At 40.4% G+C, this 15590-nt stretch overlaps 2 protein-coding genes across 13 annotated transcripts in view; both read right to left on the bottom strand.

Annotated features, from left to right (window-relative positions):
* The window catches only part of sav1 (salvador family WW domain containing protein 1), an 11704-nt gene extending 6625 nt beyond the window's left edge, over positions 1-5079 (bottom strand). The window contains exons 1-2 of the mRNA XM_086181679.1: positions 4740-5079; positions 2898-3374 (exon numbers count right to left, since the gene is read on the bottom strand). Of these exons, the coding sequence (XP_086037805.1) occupies positions 2898-3374; positions 4740-4833 (571 nt within the window). The 5' untranslated portion in view covers positions 4834-5079. The remainder of the gene's footprint in view (positions 1-2897; positions 3375-4739) is intronic.
* Positions 5080-5425: 346 nt separating this feature from the next.
* Positions 5426-15590, bottom strand: part of nin (ninein (GSK3B interacting protein)) — a 64003-nt gene continuing 53838 nt past the window's right edge. For 9 of the 12 annotated variants that reach the window (XM_086181665.1, XM_086181671.1, XM_086181666.1 and 6 more), the window contains 3 exons: positions 11369-11461; positions 7654-7767; positions 5426-6857 (listed from right to left, as the gene is read on the bottom strand). In XM_086181665.1, the coding sequence (XP_086037791.1) occupies positions 6642-6857; positions 7654-7767; positions 11369-11461 (423 nt within the window). In that variant the 3' untranslated portion in view covers positions 5426-6641. The other 3 variants (XM_086181676.1, XM_086181674.1, XM_086181675.1) reach the window with 3 other exon arrangements.

Genomic DNA, 15590 nt, shown 5'->3' with positions numbered 1-15590 from the left:
ATGGACTCAATTTTATATAGCGCTTTTCTACCTTAGCGGTACTCAAAGCGCTTTACAGTGTCATCTCATTCACCCGTTCACACACACATTCACACACTGATGGTGGAGGCTACCATGCAAGGCGCCAACCTACTCATCAGGAGCAATTATGGGTTCAGTATCTTGCTCAAGGACACTTTGACATGGTCACCGGGGTCGAGGATCGAACCAGCGACCCTTTGGTTGCTAGACGGCCACTCCACCCCTGAGCCATGCCGCCCACTTTACATTTAGTTTAATGTTTAGTTTACATCCCGCAGAATAAGAGAGGAATGCAATGAATCACTGCTTAAAGTATGACTGAGGCAGTTTGAACTATTGCAGTGAATGTGGATGGGATTGCTTAATCCCCACAACTCCGGGCCTGCTGGGACAGAGGATGACAATTGTCCCGATTTCCTGATTTCCACCTGGGGATCAAACCACAAAACTCCACAACGCACTGGGAGAGCAGACAGCAGAGCAGCTTAATCCAACAGATCCTGCATGTTTATTGGTGATAATATCAGAGAAAATGCCACACTGTGTGGAAGAAAGTTAGAGCTACCATGACTGAGCCCAGAAAGGGCTGAAAATGATTGAGAATATTTGGAGAAGGGGGTCTTAGGAAATGGTGGCTTAAATCTGATAACATTTTGCAAGAAAGTGCCACCAGAAATGCTGGAACTCTTCGTCAACGGGTGAGTGAGGGGATAGAATGTGGGGTGCTCCAAAGATTCAATCTTTCTCCTCCTCCACCATGTCATCATCATCATCATCATCTCTACTGTTTTCTTAAGTAAAGTGTCAGTGACCCATTTATCACTGCAGACCTCAAGTTCATTTCATCACAGGAATTCAACTAGATGCACTCAAGAATAGTCTGCTACATTTACAATGGGATGATTCGATCTTTACAACACAAACAAAGTGGAAACATAATGACAGTGGGGCGGCACAGTGGTTAGCACTGTCACCTCACAGAAAGAAGGTTCCGGCACGGGCACAAGGTCTTTCTGTGTGGAGTTTGCATGTTTTCCCTGTCCCTGCGTCGGTTCTCTCCGGTACTCCAGCTTCCTCCCACAGTCCAAAGACGTCAAGAGGGGACGAGGCTGATTGATACTCTAAATTGACTGTAGGTGTGGCTGTGAGTGTGAATGGTTGTCTGTCTATGTGTGTTGGCCCTGCGATTGATTGGCGACCTGTCCAGGGTGAACCCTGCCTAAAGCCCGAAGGCTGCTGGGAAATCTCCAAATGTCAAATTTGCTTTGGAAGGGTTTCTAATCATTTAATCAATTATAAGGGGGCCAAAAAATGTTTAATTTTGTGCCAAATCAGTGAAACAAATATCAATACAGAAATTGCAGTGTATATACGCTTAATAATTTTGGATCAATTGTGTTTGTCTAGGGGTAAAAAAAATTCCCACAAGACAGATTGCCAATGTTTGTTTAGTTTGATTTTTTTGGTTACTTATTTCTTCCCCTTTGTGTCAGGGAAACAAACAGCACTTCATTATTAAAAAAAAAGAAAACAAAAAACTTCTTCAAGGTCTTCTCGTCCCTCATCACACTTTTTCTGAATGAGCAAATTGAATCTTATACAAATTCAATTAACCACCTGTAGCATAACTTTCTTTCACGTCAACAGATGAATATCAGTCACTCCCACCAGTGAATGTTGTTTTATTTGCAGAAAGGCTGATGGCAGCCAACAAGTTGAATATCATCCAATTCGATTTATGGACAATAATCAATTAATCTCCAGATTAAAGTGTTTTTTATGTATTATGTCTGCATATCCAAGATTCATTTTCTTCTCATATAATTTTTTTTTTTTAACAAAACCAACTTTGGTAATTGTAAAACAGGGACTGCCACCCAAATTTAGGTTGAGCACAAGGATTTAATTTAAAAAGGGAGGGATAGAAATCATTTTGTCCCATGGCTTCATTACATTCAGAGTGTGGTATGTGTGGTAAAAATCATCTTTATTACTTTGCAACAAGTGACAGTTCCCTAAAGATTCATTATTTTAACAGCCATGGTCTTTGGAGTTTACCAAGTTTTCTCCAAAATGTACCTACAAGATACAAGTGAACATGGCTAATGTTGTGATTTAATTAATCCCCAATAATGACAGACTTTTATTCCTATGGGAGACCATCAGGTTTTTTTAAACTCACCTTTTCTGGTATGGACGTTCAGACTTTTCCGTTTGGCCTAAACCACCAGCCATTAACCAACGAAGTAGTCAAAATAAGCGGCTGTAGCACACCAAAGGAATTGGGATAGATACAGCTCATTGGTTCATTTGTCTAAATGAAATGGAAAAGGACCTGCAAGGTGATGTGACATACACCCCTGTCTACAAACTAATCAATAATTATATCAGTCTGACTGAAATTGTACTTTTCAAAGTTGGACTAACATACCTTAATAATATGGTTGGAATTTGCCATATATACTTTAGCCTGTATATGCTTCAATCGTCCCCAAACTGACCTGGTGTTCTGCGTATGTTCAGTGGGGCCCTCTGCCGTATTCAAGCCAGAAGTTGAGCATGGAACAGTCAAAGAGGGTATCATCAAGGCAGGCAAAACTTTGGTGAAAACAAGGCATTTCTGGGTAGACGAGGAGACAAACTTTATAATGTCTCAGCAAAATTAACCTGAAAGGTAAACTACGCAACAGAACTATGAACCTTGGGCCAGACATACAGATGTGAAAATGCCCTATGATGGCCTGTCATGAACTTTTCAAAGTCATGTCTGAAAATATATTTTGTACTTTTTCTGTTTGATTTTCCCAGCCTCTAGTTTAATATTTTAATCAGGAAAGATGTCTAAAATATGAGAAGTAGAAATTTTCTGTGTTTACCTGAAGGGGGTCTACTTGGAGCGGGGGGAGTGTGTTGTCGTGGATGTCTTTGGAAGTTGTGTTCATTGTGTTCATAGTATCTATAGTCCTCGGGAAAGCGGTCTGGCACCCTCCTGGGCTGGTGCTGCTGCTGGTTGTCATAGTAAGGTTCAGAGGGGTAATAATAGCGGGCAGTCTCTCCATTCTCTGACATGGGGCTCACATCTGTGAGGAAGGACTGCGAAGAGCCCCCATACTCATTGGGCAAGTCTCCCAGACTGCGTGGTAGGTATGGAGGGGCTGACAGGCGGTGGCTCTCTCTGCGGGCCACCTCATGAGGAGGCCTGTGTACAGGATTGCGAAGGAAGCTCTTATTGCGGGAAACCACATGCTCCCGGCTAGGGGCCACAGGGTAGGCACAAGGCCCCATGTCTGGCAGAGAAACCTCGGTGCGTCTGGGAATAGTGGGTCCATGGCGAATGAATGAGGGCATAAGATCTGCAAACAAGTGAACAAGACAACTCCAGCTGTCATTGGTATTTTTCTTTGTATTCCAGGGTAGCTGTACACTTAGTGAAATCTAAATGGATGCTTTTTAAGAGAAAATCTTCCAGAGAAAATGTAGTAGAATTTTTAGAGCAAAAAAAAAAAGGAATATAAGGGCTGACCATGGTTCCAGGCAAAAAGCAATTTATTTTCACTTATGAATCCCTGCATAATTTGTCACAAAAAAGACATAAAAAGCTGCAGAGGCATTCTTCAAGCCATTTGGCCATTATCAATTGAAATAAATGACTATATTTCATACACAAAGATTTTTGCATATACTTCCTAGTTTCTTCCCATGTTCTCTTTTTCTGTCTTCTGAGAAGCCTAAAGAATGTAGTCCTTTTTAGTAATATTCTTCAAGTTTTGCTTCTGGTACTGAAGCAGCATTTAGTGCACATTACCACACAATGCAACTGTAGCAGTTGCCACTCCTAAACTTACTACTTTATCTTGTATCAGCCAGCTCACACTAAGAATTAACTTCCTTTCCTAGGAATTTTATTTCACGTAAAGCCACTGCAGACAATCTAGTCCACTTATTATCAAATTGCTGAATTAAATAATTAAATCTAATTTATAGTTATCATGTAATTGCCAGGCATTCCATACCTATAAATTAACTATCAGCTTCAATATATCCCAAAATATTTAAACACTATTTCAATAAATCAATCAATAAAATGAATGCGGCGGTCTAAGTAGGTAAACCGAAAGCTAATGCTAATGTATTTTACACTTAACACTTTCATTGCATTCAGTGACACTAAGTCTCAAAGCATATTTTCCATCCTTTCGAAGAACAAAAATTGGTATTCTTGCTAACCGTCTCTTTATCAAGACAATTTCGTAACAGGTGAAAACACTGAGGTCCGAGGTTAACTTAGAAAATTCACAGTCGTACTGTCTTTGGCAGCATATCTGACTTATCAGTAAGTTAACAACTTTACTGAACAGTACTGCTGCTATTAAAAGTTACGTAACACTAACTGTTACGCTATTAAGAATGGTTACCTTTAGTTTAGCATACATACGAGCAATCAGTGGTTGACATACTCTTATCTATTAACTTATAACATTTATATAGCTTTGCTCCACCAGAGTATTAACATGTTTACGGTTCAAAAAACTGCAATTAAACAGGTGGTTCAGCCATTGACACACACAGAAGTGTGAAAAACTATTTCCACACATTCACTCCTGGATGCTTGCTAGTTGTAGCTACCGCCAGCTGGGTTTTTCTAGTAAAGATAACGCTCGTTAGCAGGCTGACCGTGGCTCCCTTTAGCTAGCTGGCTAACTACATGTTGCGCTTACTTCTAAGGAGCGGCGACGTTTCCTTCTTCACATATTTCCCGTGTACCTCGGCTGGTTTCGACGCTTCGTTTTTACTTTTCTTTCTCGAGAGCATAACTCAAGTTTGGGGGAACATCAACAACGTGGCGCTGGAAGGTCATGGCAAAATCCCTCGACTTTACATCCGCCCCGTTCAGTTGGCAAAGCGCAGAGAACAAACATTTTATCTTTGGATGGGTTAGCAGTGACTTAGCCTGCTAGCTTTGGCTACCGGATGCGTTTTAGCAGCAGCGTCCAGTCCGGTCTGAGCAGCACGTCACTCCCACCGATGGTTGCTCGGCGCCGAGGAGGGGAGGATTGTCCTGCCCATCTGGTTGTTCCGCAAAGGAGTCTCATAATTTAAGGAATAGTAGCCGCCAGCACAGTTTTCATAACATTTTAAATGACAATACTTTACAAAGCTTTTGTGCGACAGGCAGCAAATTTTTAAGTAGAGTAGGTAGCAAAAATTAAACAAAGGCGAATATGTAAACAAAACAAATGTGCAAAAAAAAATGTAGAATGTCCCGAGTAAGTCTTCGTATTTGCTTATTATCAAAGTTGCCCTTCCTATGCTGTATTTTTAATGTTAAAGATGATAATGGCAGAACAGTAGATTTTTAAAGGATTTCTAATGGGTGTTATTTTATGTAAAATCTGATACAAGGTGATTAAATGTCAAGTTTTATTTGTATCGTGCCAAATCACAACAACAGTTATCTCATGACGTTACAAGTAGAGCGGGTGTAAAACCATACTCCTTCAATGAATTTACGCCCAGCAATTCTCCGTGAACAAGCACATTCAGCTGCAGCTGCAAGAAAACCTTCCATTTTACAGGTAGGGACGTTGAGCAAATCCAGGCTCAATGGGGACTGCCTACAGCTTTGACTGGAAATGTAGGGGAGGAAACTTTATTGATCCTTAAAGGTGTTGTAATAGTGCAATAGTGAAGTACTTGCACTGAATATTTCTCACTGAGCCAAAGATTTTGCTCATACATATCCATGGCCGTTTCTATACCAATAATCACAGCAAAGCAGAGTTATCTCAAAATGGCAGTGAAAAAAACCAGTCATCAATCAAAGCAGATTCATGGATTCTTTTATAATTTGCACTTTTAACATAATCTGTTTTCAGCTTTAGTGCTGTTCACCATTACCAAGAGAAATCCTTCATTTGGATCCTCATGATGGCAAAATGCAGTTTTCTGCAACAGTCATATTCAAATGTACAAATACCAACTATTGCCACTTTACATTTATAGTGATTGTGACAGGAATCACTTTATTACATTACTTTAGCCTTTGTGTTAATCTGTCATATTCTTTTTTCTATAATAAGAACAATCTCTTTGACAACACAGATTTATATAATGATGGACTCTGTAGAGAGTGCAACCCCATGAATGCCAATGTTTTAAAAAATAAATAAGTAAAAAAAATTGCTGTTATATCGTCCCAAAACTTTCTTGGTTGTCCTTTTGTCGATGCCATGTACCCCAAGTATTTTTCACGACATCAACCTTGTCGTTTGTGTACATTACTGTTGACACACATTATCTGACAATTACCTCCATCACAAAAGGTGAAAAGTGCATTTAATGCTTTCCTTTGGAAAGAAGAGTACATTGTTCTGGTTAAAAGTAGTTCATAGGCCAAGCACAAATTTGTTATTGCTTAGGAAAAGCATGAACAAATAAAAGTACTGTGTGTGATAAAGTAAAACATAGGTGAAAACCACATGCCAACACCTAGTTTTGGTTGGATGAGATGCACCAGGGCAAAGGGGAAAAACTACATATCAAAGCCAAGAGGCAGATTATGCAGTGAAGGTGGTTGTGGACTTTGGACACTTACATTATATCCTGTCCAACTTTTTGCATTAGGAGAACTTACAGTGGTAAGATAGTGGTAAAAGAGACAAAGGGTTTAAGTCATGTACTATCTTGTTAAGGCTAGAGATCTTCTCCTCCAGTAGGTATTTTTTCTTCTCCACCATCTTGTACCTCTGCTTGGTTTTCTCCAGCATCTTCATCAGCATGGCATTCTCCACATAAAGGTCTTGGATCAACACATCTGCTTTGCCATTCTTGCGCAGCTTGGGGGAAAAAAGAAAAAAAAATCACTGATAACTACTCTGAACTTTCCTATTCTTATTCTAATTTGATGTAGCTTACTAGATGCCTCAAAAAGTTGTAAGGTTAATATTGGCCAGGTTTACACTATTACAGTAAAAGATTCTCTGCATAGATTTCGAGGTGGAGCTGTAATGACAAAAAAGATTGCTAACAAACAATCAAAGCACCTTCTTAACCCTTATGTTTAAATCAGAACTCACATTTTACTTCAAATTGAGAATGCATCGTATGCACCGTATTTACATACAATCATCACAGACTACAACACTGCTGGGATGATTATGTCAAAGCAAGCAACTATTTTAGACAAGGTTCAGTTTGATTTTTCCAGAGGCTGGCTCAGAATCACTTGCAAGCAGCATACAGGCACTGCATTAATGTATTAAAAGAGTCATACCTTGAATTACAGCTTTTGTTGAATTTTGTTGGAAACTTTTCTGATAATGCAAGATCGTGATTTTTTTTTTTTTTACATTCTAGTCATTAAAACTAAATGGTTATGTAATTTATACTGTACATTTAACTTATTTTTCTTATCAATTATGGCTGATATTTATCTTCATTTAAAATCAGTCAACAAAGTTAAGCACCAGTCAAGTTTAAAAGGCTATATCTCAAAGAAAACACTAAATCAAAACTACAAAATCTCAACTCCTAAGTCTCCATTCCATTGTATGAGTTCTGAAGACACAAGTTCAGTTTCATAGAGACAATTCTGAATTTTAATAGATAGATATGAGTTTCTTTCAACTTTACCTGGTTATTTAGCTGAGCCACCTTCTCTTTGAGCAGCATTTTGACATTGTGCAGTGACAATTCAATTTCTTTCATACGTTCCTCCATATTCTTCATCTTCCTTTCCTGATCATCCTGGTGAGAAGACAATGAAGGATATCAATGAAAATGCAAGTGTTATTGCAACTTTTTCCACCCTGTTGTCTGGGCATATAATCAAACAGACCAGAATGTCTCAAGCTAGATGCTTTATTCATTGTGATTTCTGCATTAAAGTACTTATGGTACATGTCTAAAAAGGGAGGACAACATCCTAGACAGTAATTAAAGTAAGTAGGTATAAAAGGATTCCAGATACCAATACAAATAAATTAAATACATAAATAAAACAAACCCTAACGTGAGTCTATTCAGAATAAATAAACAGAAAAAAATCAAAATCAATATATTAAATGAATCTCCCTGACAAACAAAAAACAATCACATATATGACAATGACAGATGACACATTGTACTACTGACACACTAAAAAAATGATTTGACCTCAACCATTTGATTTCCCTAATGATGAATATTACATTAACAGTTATGTGCAGTTTCAGCAGGCCTTGATGAGGACAAATGAAACCAAAAAAGACACAATGGCCAAGAGGACAACAACAATGGGTAGATTGAAGAAACATCCAAATTCACACAGTGTCAAATAAGAAATACACCTAAACATCAAAAGACAAACAGTCAAAATATCATTCAATATCCCTTGAAACCCTGATTGAACACAGTTAAAAGTGTGTGATTGCTTGCAAAATTTCCGAAGGTTGTTCAGCACCAAACTCGCCTCAATGCAACACTCCTGAACAATCACTATCACAAAAGATTAAGCCTCAGAGGACTTACTCTGTCTCTGACAATTATAAAAGTGCAAAACTTTGCCAGGAAATAAATACAACTTTGTAGAATATACAGATGTTAAATTGGATATGACATCTGACAATTTCAAGTCAATGTCTATCAGAACCCTGACAGCAAAACAATCAGGAGCTATTCTATATGTTATCCTGCCACCTAGCAGTAGTATAGTACAGGTATAAACAGTTGCCTTATGAATCAGGCGTCAAATTTGTCCACAAACTCCTATGAGAAAGCAGAAAGGCTAGCTATTTAGATGACAGAGGAAAAGACAGAGCAGAGAAGTCTTGAAGAAAACAAAGAGGCACAAGCGCAGAGCAGGGAAAGACACTGGTGTTAAAATCCACCAATCCGCCGGTAACTGTCTGCATGAGTGGCCCGCTGCTCCGGCATTGCTCCCTGGAAAAAAAAGGCAGGTATACTTCACCAGAGCTCCAATCCTACAGTTCTATACAAGATTGGTCAGCCATTACACTAGAATTTAAAACTTTAACATAACGTTTTCATTATTACATAAATAAAACCTTTCTATGTGTCTGAATACTCCCATTAGGATTGGGTCATGTTACTGCAGACACTAAAATAAAACTACTTATTCATCGTGTATTGAAATGCAGTATAGAATATCAATGTAAAGTACACACAATCATTTTATTAAGAAGAGATCTAAAAGGGGTTTCCGCCTAGCTTCATTTAGTTATGCTACATATGAAATGATAAAAAATGGAAATACACACATACAATTAATCATTCAACTACAGTGAACTGTATCTTAATTAACTTGCGGTTATATTGAGAGATGTAAGATGAGAGAGGTCTGTAATGTTCATCATTGGTACACTTCTACTTAAAATTCTGTTATTCACAGTTTGACAACAAGAATCGGTGGCTGCCAAATACTTTCTTGCGCCACTGCACACACACACACACACACACACACACACACACACACACACACACACACACACATCACTACCTGATGGTATTTTGCACACATGTATTTCATTCATACTAGGCTCTTCTTCCCAAGTTAAAATACAAATTAGTGTAATTTGAGCAAATTCTACTCGCACTGCTGTGCCTTTTAGTTGTTTGTAATCAATTAGTTATATTTATTTCATAGTAGTATTTAAAAATACAAGGTGATGGACTGAGGGATTTCATGAAATACTTAATATATTGTGAAGCTGGTTGGTTGAGAGATCTTGGGTGAGATGTAATGGGAGATGGGTCTCCCTGGGGAGTTTGGGTTTGGTTGTAAGAGAGCTTCCTGTGAGTTGCTTTTTTCAAAGAGCTGTTGCTGAGCTTCTTTTGTGTCTCTGCCATACTTTTTTTTTTTGTCTAATACTATAATTGTATGTCCCTTTGCCAGCTGTTTTTATAGTGCGGTTGTTCTTAATAAAGTCATCTAATATAACTAACATTTTGGTGGGACTTAATAATTCACTTTCATGATCAACTCATAAACTACTGTTACATTATTGGATAAATGGCTGAAAGAAACAGGGTAGTCAATTGAAATTGAACAAAATGTCAATCCTGTAAATTGTAGGTGAGAAGAAATGTTGAAATTTACAAATGCAGCAAGTGTAACTACAGTGGTGCACCTCAAAATTCACAGGCTTCAAACAAATCACAACTACTGACAGAAGGATTTCATCAATGTAATACTACTCATGGTGTTTTTGCCCTATATGTCCCTGTGGGTGTTTTGGGTTGGATGGACAAAACAAAACAAAAATGAAAGACTGTATAGTGAACATAAACACACCACCAAAAAAAAAAAGTAGCATGGAATATCTCATGGCAAAACTTCAATAAGCACTACTCCAGCATTGAAGCACTCCTAAAGCCAGAGGATACTGAACATGTCGAGTCAACCACCAAATGGGGTGGCGGCCTCAAAAAAAAACAACCTCCCAATTAGATGCCATTGCTTTCTCTGGCCTAAATGAAGAAATCAATTTGAAACCTTTCTTGTTACTCCCACTCTTCATAATTTTCCAATTTTTTTTTTACACTTACAAAACTTTCATGACTAAATGTGACTGGTAGTGTCATGTTATGACAACAGAAAGCACTCACTCTAATTAGCCGCAGCACACAGATGCAGTTTTTCCATATCCTGAAGAAGCCCAATGGGGTTATGAAATGCATCAGGGTATATCTCTTCTCTTTTTCTCTTCTGTTTTCCTGCTATAATTCTCTCCACACAAGAGTGCATCAGAGCTAGTCAGACATATCACTCCACTACTTCTGGTAAGCTAGCCACTACTCGCCACCAAACAGCAGCTTGTATTCAACAACATTCAACTAACAGTGAACACCCTATTTTTTTTTCCATTTAAAAAAAAAATTCAAAACTAAATGTCACTCAGCTCACAGATTTGGGATGAATTAATATGATTTTCATATCCCTGAACTCTGCTGAAGTAGTGCTCATCTTTGCTTGTAATTAAAAACACAATTTCATCAATTTTAGCATAAAAACATGAAGACAACACTTAGCAAACAGAAATAAATCTACAAGCACCCAAATTGAGTAACTTGTCTGGAAACACCCACAGTGACAAATATATTTACATTTGACCACCACTATATATTCCAATACATTAGCTCATTGCACCCTTCTTCTAGCTATTATTAATTAATTCCTGACATAAAATTACTTCAATTGAGAAAAGACAATGAAAACCATGAGAGAAAAGAATGCAACAAAATTGATGAAATACCAAACCATGCAGTGACAAGGTAATAAAACAGTGTCTTCGCATTTTTTAGCTCCAGATAATCTCAAAGCTTGTATCTGGTTTTGGTTGTAACAGACCTGCAGGTGTTCTGGATCTTCAGCATAATGTTGTCCTCTTGGCATCTTTTGTAGTGATAGAGGTAGTAGTCCAGCAAAATGAATGTCAAATGACTGAAAGTAGGAACACAAGAGTAAGACTTAGAACAGAATTGTGCATCAATCATAATAGCGTATATTATGAGGTAATATTACATACTATTTATCAAATTACATTGAGTTTCAAATATTCAAGAAACACATTTCACCTCATCTCCATCATTCCCCCTCTCATCTACAGTTGTGTTCAAAATAATAGCAGTGTGTTTAAAAACAAGTGAAGCCTAAAATCCTTATAATAGTTTTTTTGCCATGTAATGAGAACACTGCACATTACATTCTAAATCAAGACATGAAGAAAAATGTATCAATTTTTTTAAATTACTTTACAGAAAATGAAGGAAAATGAATATTAGGAAGTTCAAAAAATGGTGTCCTTTTTCTTGACAAAGTCAAATATTTATTGTATAATATTGTATAAACAGAATTTTTTTTTTTTTTTTTTTAGGGATTTAGCATTCCCATGAATCACTACACTAATATTTAGTTTTAAAACCACCGTTTCTGAGAAGTGCTTCACATCTGTGTTGCATGGACTCAATCAACTTTTGGCACCTGTGAACAGGTATTCCAGCCTAGGATAATTTGTCAACATTCCACAAATCCTCTAAATTTCTTGGTTTTGCCTCAGAAACAGCATTTTTGATTTCACCCCACAAACATTTTAACAGATTTAAGTGTGGGGATGAGGCTGGCAACTCCATAAATTTATTTTTGTTGGTCTGGAACCAAGATGCTGCTTGCTTACTGGTGTGTTTGGGGTCATTGTCTTACTGAAAAACACCCATTTCAAGGGCATTTCCTCTTCCTTCATAAGGCAACATGACCTCTTCAAGTATTTTGATATATGCAAACTGATCCATGACCCCTGGTATGTGATAAATAGGCCTGACAACACTGTAAGACTCCTGGAACCATCACCTTATCGTGGCGGAGGAGTTTGCGTGCATTAAGGACCCTAGGATCTATGCTGTCGGGGGCATTTTGCCCTTGCTAGGGTCACCCAAGCCAGACTGGTCCTTGGTGAAGGGCCAGACAAAGAAAGGTTCAAAAGACCCTTCATGAGAAGAAGAACAAGGAGTCTGTGTACCCAGCCTGGAGGGTTACTGGGGCCCCGCCCTAAAGCCAGGCCCAAGGTGGGAGCCTGTGGGTGAGCACCTGGTGGTCGGGCCTTAGCCCATGGGTTCCAGCTGGGCCCAGCCCAAAAAGGTTGGACTCGTCCCCCCGTGGAGCTACAACCCGCAGGAGGAATCGGAAAGTTACGTTGCAGTGTGATTTGGGTAGCAGACCAAGGCGGGGGCCTTGGCTGTCTGAGCCACAGGCATGGGAGCTGACTTTGGGGACTTGGAATGTAACCTGTCAGGATGATCTTCAACTCCGAGCTCCGGCAGAGCTTTGACCACATCCCGGGGGCAGTGGGGACATTGAGTCCGAATGGACCATGTTCCACTCTACCATTGTCGAGACAGCTGTTGTGAAATATGGAAGCAAGACCGCTGGGGCTGGTCGCGGGAGTAGTCCCCAAACCCGCTGGTAGACATCAGAGGTGAGGGGAGCCGTCAAGGCTGTAGGAGGCACCCTACAGGGCGTGGCTGGTCTGTGGGTCTCCATAGGTGGCCGACCGGTATTGGCAGGCCAAGTGGTGTGTGTGGCCATGGCGGTGGCTGAGGCAAAAACTTGGGCTTGGGAGGAGTTCAGTGAAGCCATGGAGAATGACTATCCATCGGCTCTGAAAAGGTTCTGGCAAACCGTCCATTGTCTCGGGGGGGGGGGGGGCAATTTGCCCACACCATTTACAGTGGGGATGGGAGGCTGCTGGATGAGATCCACCCTAGGTATCTCAAGGCTCTGGATGTTTAAGGGCTTCGCCATGGACATTGTGTGGACATGGGGGGTGGTTACTTTGGAGTGGCAGACTGGGGTGGTGGTCCCCATCTTTAAGAAAGGGGACCAGAGGGTGTGTTCCCAACTATCGGGGGATTACACTCCTTAGCCTCCCTGGAACCATGGATCAGCTCTTAACCCCTGCTAGGGTGCTGGAAGGGGCATGGGATTTTGCCCAACCAGTCCACATGTGCTTTGTGGATTTGGCTTATGACCATGTTCCCAGGAATACCCTGTGGGGGGTATTGCGGGAGCAGCATGAGGTGGATGGCCCCTTACAAGTGGCCATTCAGTCTCTCTACCAGAGGAGTGAGAGCCTGGTTCGCGTTGCCGGCAGTAAGTCTGACTTGTTCCCAGTGAGGGTTGGACTCCAAGGCTGCCCTTTGTCACCGTTTCTGTTCATAAATTTTATGGACAGAATTTCAAGGCGCAGCCGGGTGGTGGAGGGGGTTCAAGATTGATAGCGGGAGGATGTTGTCTCTGCTTTTTGCAAATGATGTGGTCCTCTTAGCTCCAAGCCACAACCTCCAGTTTGTAGCCGAATGTGAAGCAGCAGGGATGAGAATCAGCACCTCCAAGTCTGGTGCCATGGTCCTCAGCCGGAAAAGGATGGCGTGTCCACTTCAGGTTGGGGGGGAGGGGGGGTCCTGCCTCAGGTGGAGGAATTTAAGTATATCAGGATCCTGTTCATGACTGAGGGTAGGATGGAGCAGGAGATCGACTGCCGAATTGGGGCGATGCTACACCAGTCTGTTGTGGTAAAGAGGGAGCTTAGCCAAAAGGCGAGGCTCTTGATTTATTGGTCCATCTACATTCCAACCCTCACCCATGGTCATTAGTTTTGGGTAATGACCAAAAGCACAAGGTCGCAAAAACAATCGGCTGAAATGAGTTTCCTCCGCAGGGTGGCTGGGCTTTCCCTTAGAGATAGGGTGAGAAGCTCGGTCATTCTGGAGGGACTCCGAGTAGAGCCGCTGCTCCTCCATGTTGAGAGGGGTCAGTTGAAGTGGTTCGGGCATCTGGTGAGGATGCCTCCTGATCGCCTCTCTCAGCAGGTCTTCTGGGCATGTTCGACTTGGAGGAGAACTCGGGGCCAACCCAGGACACACTGGAGGGATTATATCTCTCGGCTGGCCTAGGAACACCATGGGATTCCCCTTGAAGAGCTGGTGGAAATGGCTGGGCAGCCTGGGCTTCCTTGCTGAGGCTGCTGCCCCCGCGAATCGGACCCAGATAAGTGGAGGACAACAAGGACCACAACAACGACAATTGTAAGAGAAACATGCATTATCATGATGCTTGCACCACCATGCTTCACTGCATTCAGAGTGTATTGTGGCTTGAATTCAGTGTGTGGGGGTAGTCTGCTAAACTATCTGTGGCCCTTGGACCCAAAAAGAACAATCTTACTATCATCGATCCACAAAATGTTTCTCCATTTCTCTTTAGGCCAGTCAATGAGTTCTTTAGCAAATTTTATCCTCCTCAGCTCATGTCTTTTTTTTTTTTTTTTAAATTCAGTGGGACTTTGCAGGGACTTCTTGCTGATAGATTAGCTTCACACAGGTGTCTTCTAATTGTCACAGTACTCATAAGTAACTTCAGACTGTCTTTGATCACCCTGGAGTTGATCATTGGCTGAGTCTTTTCCATTCTGGCTATTCTTCAATCCATTCAAACAGTAGTCTTTCATTTTCTTCCATGTCGCTCTGGTTTTGCTTTCCTTTTTGAAGCATTAGACATCATTTTAGCCGAGCAGCCTATCATTTTCTGCACTTATTTATACATTTTCCATTCTCCAGTCAACACTTTGATCAAAGTGCATTGTTCTTTTGAACAATGTCTGAAAACCTGAGAAAAATAGGTCGTTCCAAAGAGAAACAGATGTACAACATGTGTTGGCCTAACATAAGGGCCACCTGATTAACAGGTTTTTCACAGAATGATTGACTTCACAAATTGACTCTGCACTGCTATCATTTTGGACACAACTGTATATTTGGTTTGAGTTGTCTTTTTTGGGATGTTGGGTACAGGTCTGTGTTTAGATATATCGTTGTGAGCTTGTTAATAAGATTTTTAAAAAGTGTAAAATCTTAAATGCCCTGTGCTCAGCACAACGATAGCAGGATCAATGCCCATGGTTCTCAATACAAGACATGTCTAGATTTTATTCTCAAACTGTCTTTGAGTCAGGCAGCAATTGCCAATTAATGGCCTTAATCAGGGTCATGCACAAGTTTGGGCTGATGGATGATAT

Source organism: Aulostomus chinensis, chromosome 17, assembly GCF_037954235.1.
Source record: "Aulostomus chinensis isolate RoL2024-O1b breed Wild chromosome 17, RoL_Achi_v1.0, whole genome shotgun sequence".
Classification (NCBI taxonomy): domain Eukaryota; kingdom Metazoa; phylum Chordata; class Actinopteri; order Syngnathiformes; family Aulostomidae; genus Aulostomus; species Aulostomus chinensis.
This window is presented reverse-complemented; position numbering and strand designations above follow the sequence as displayed.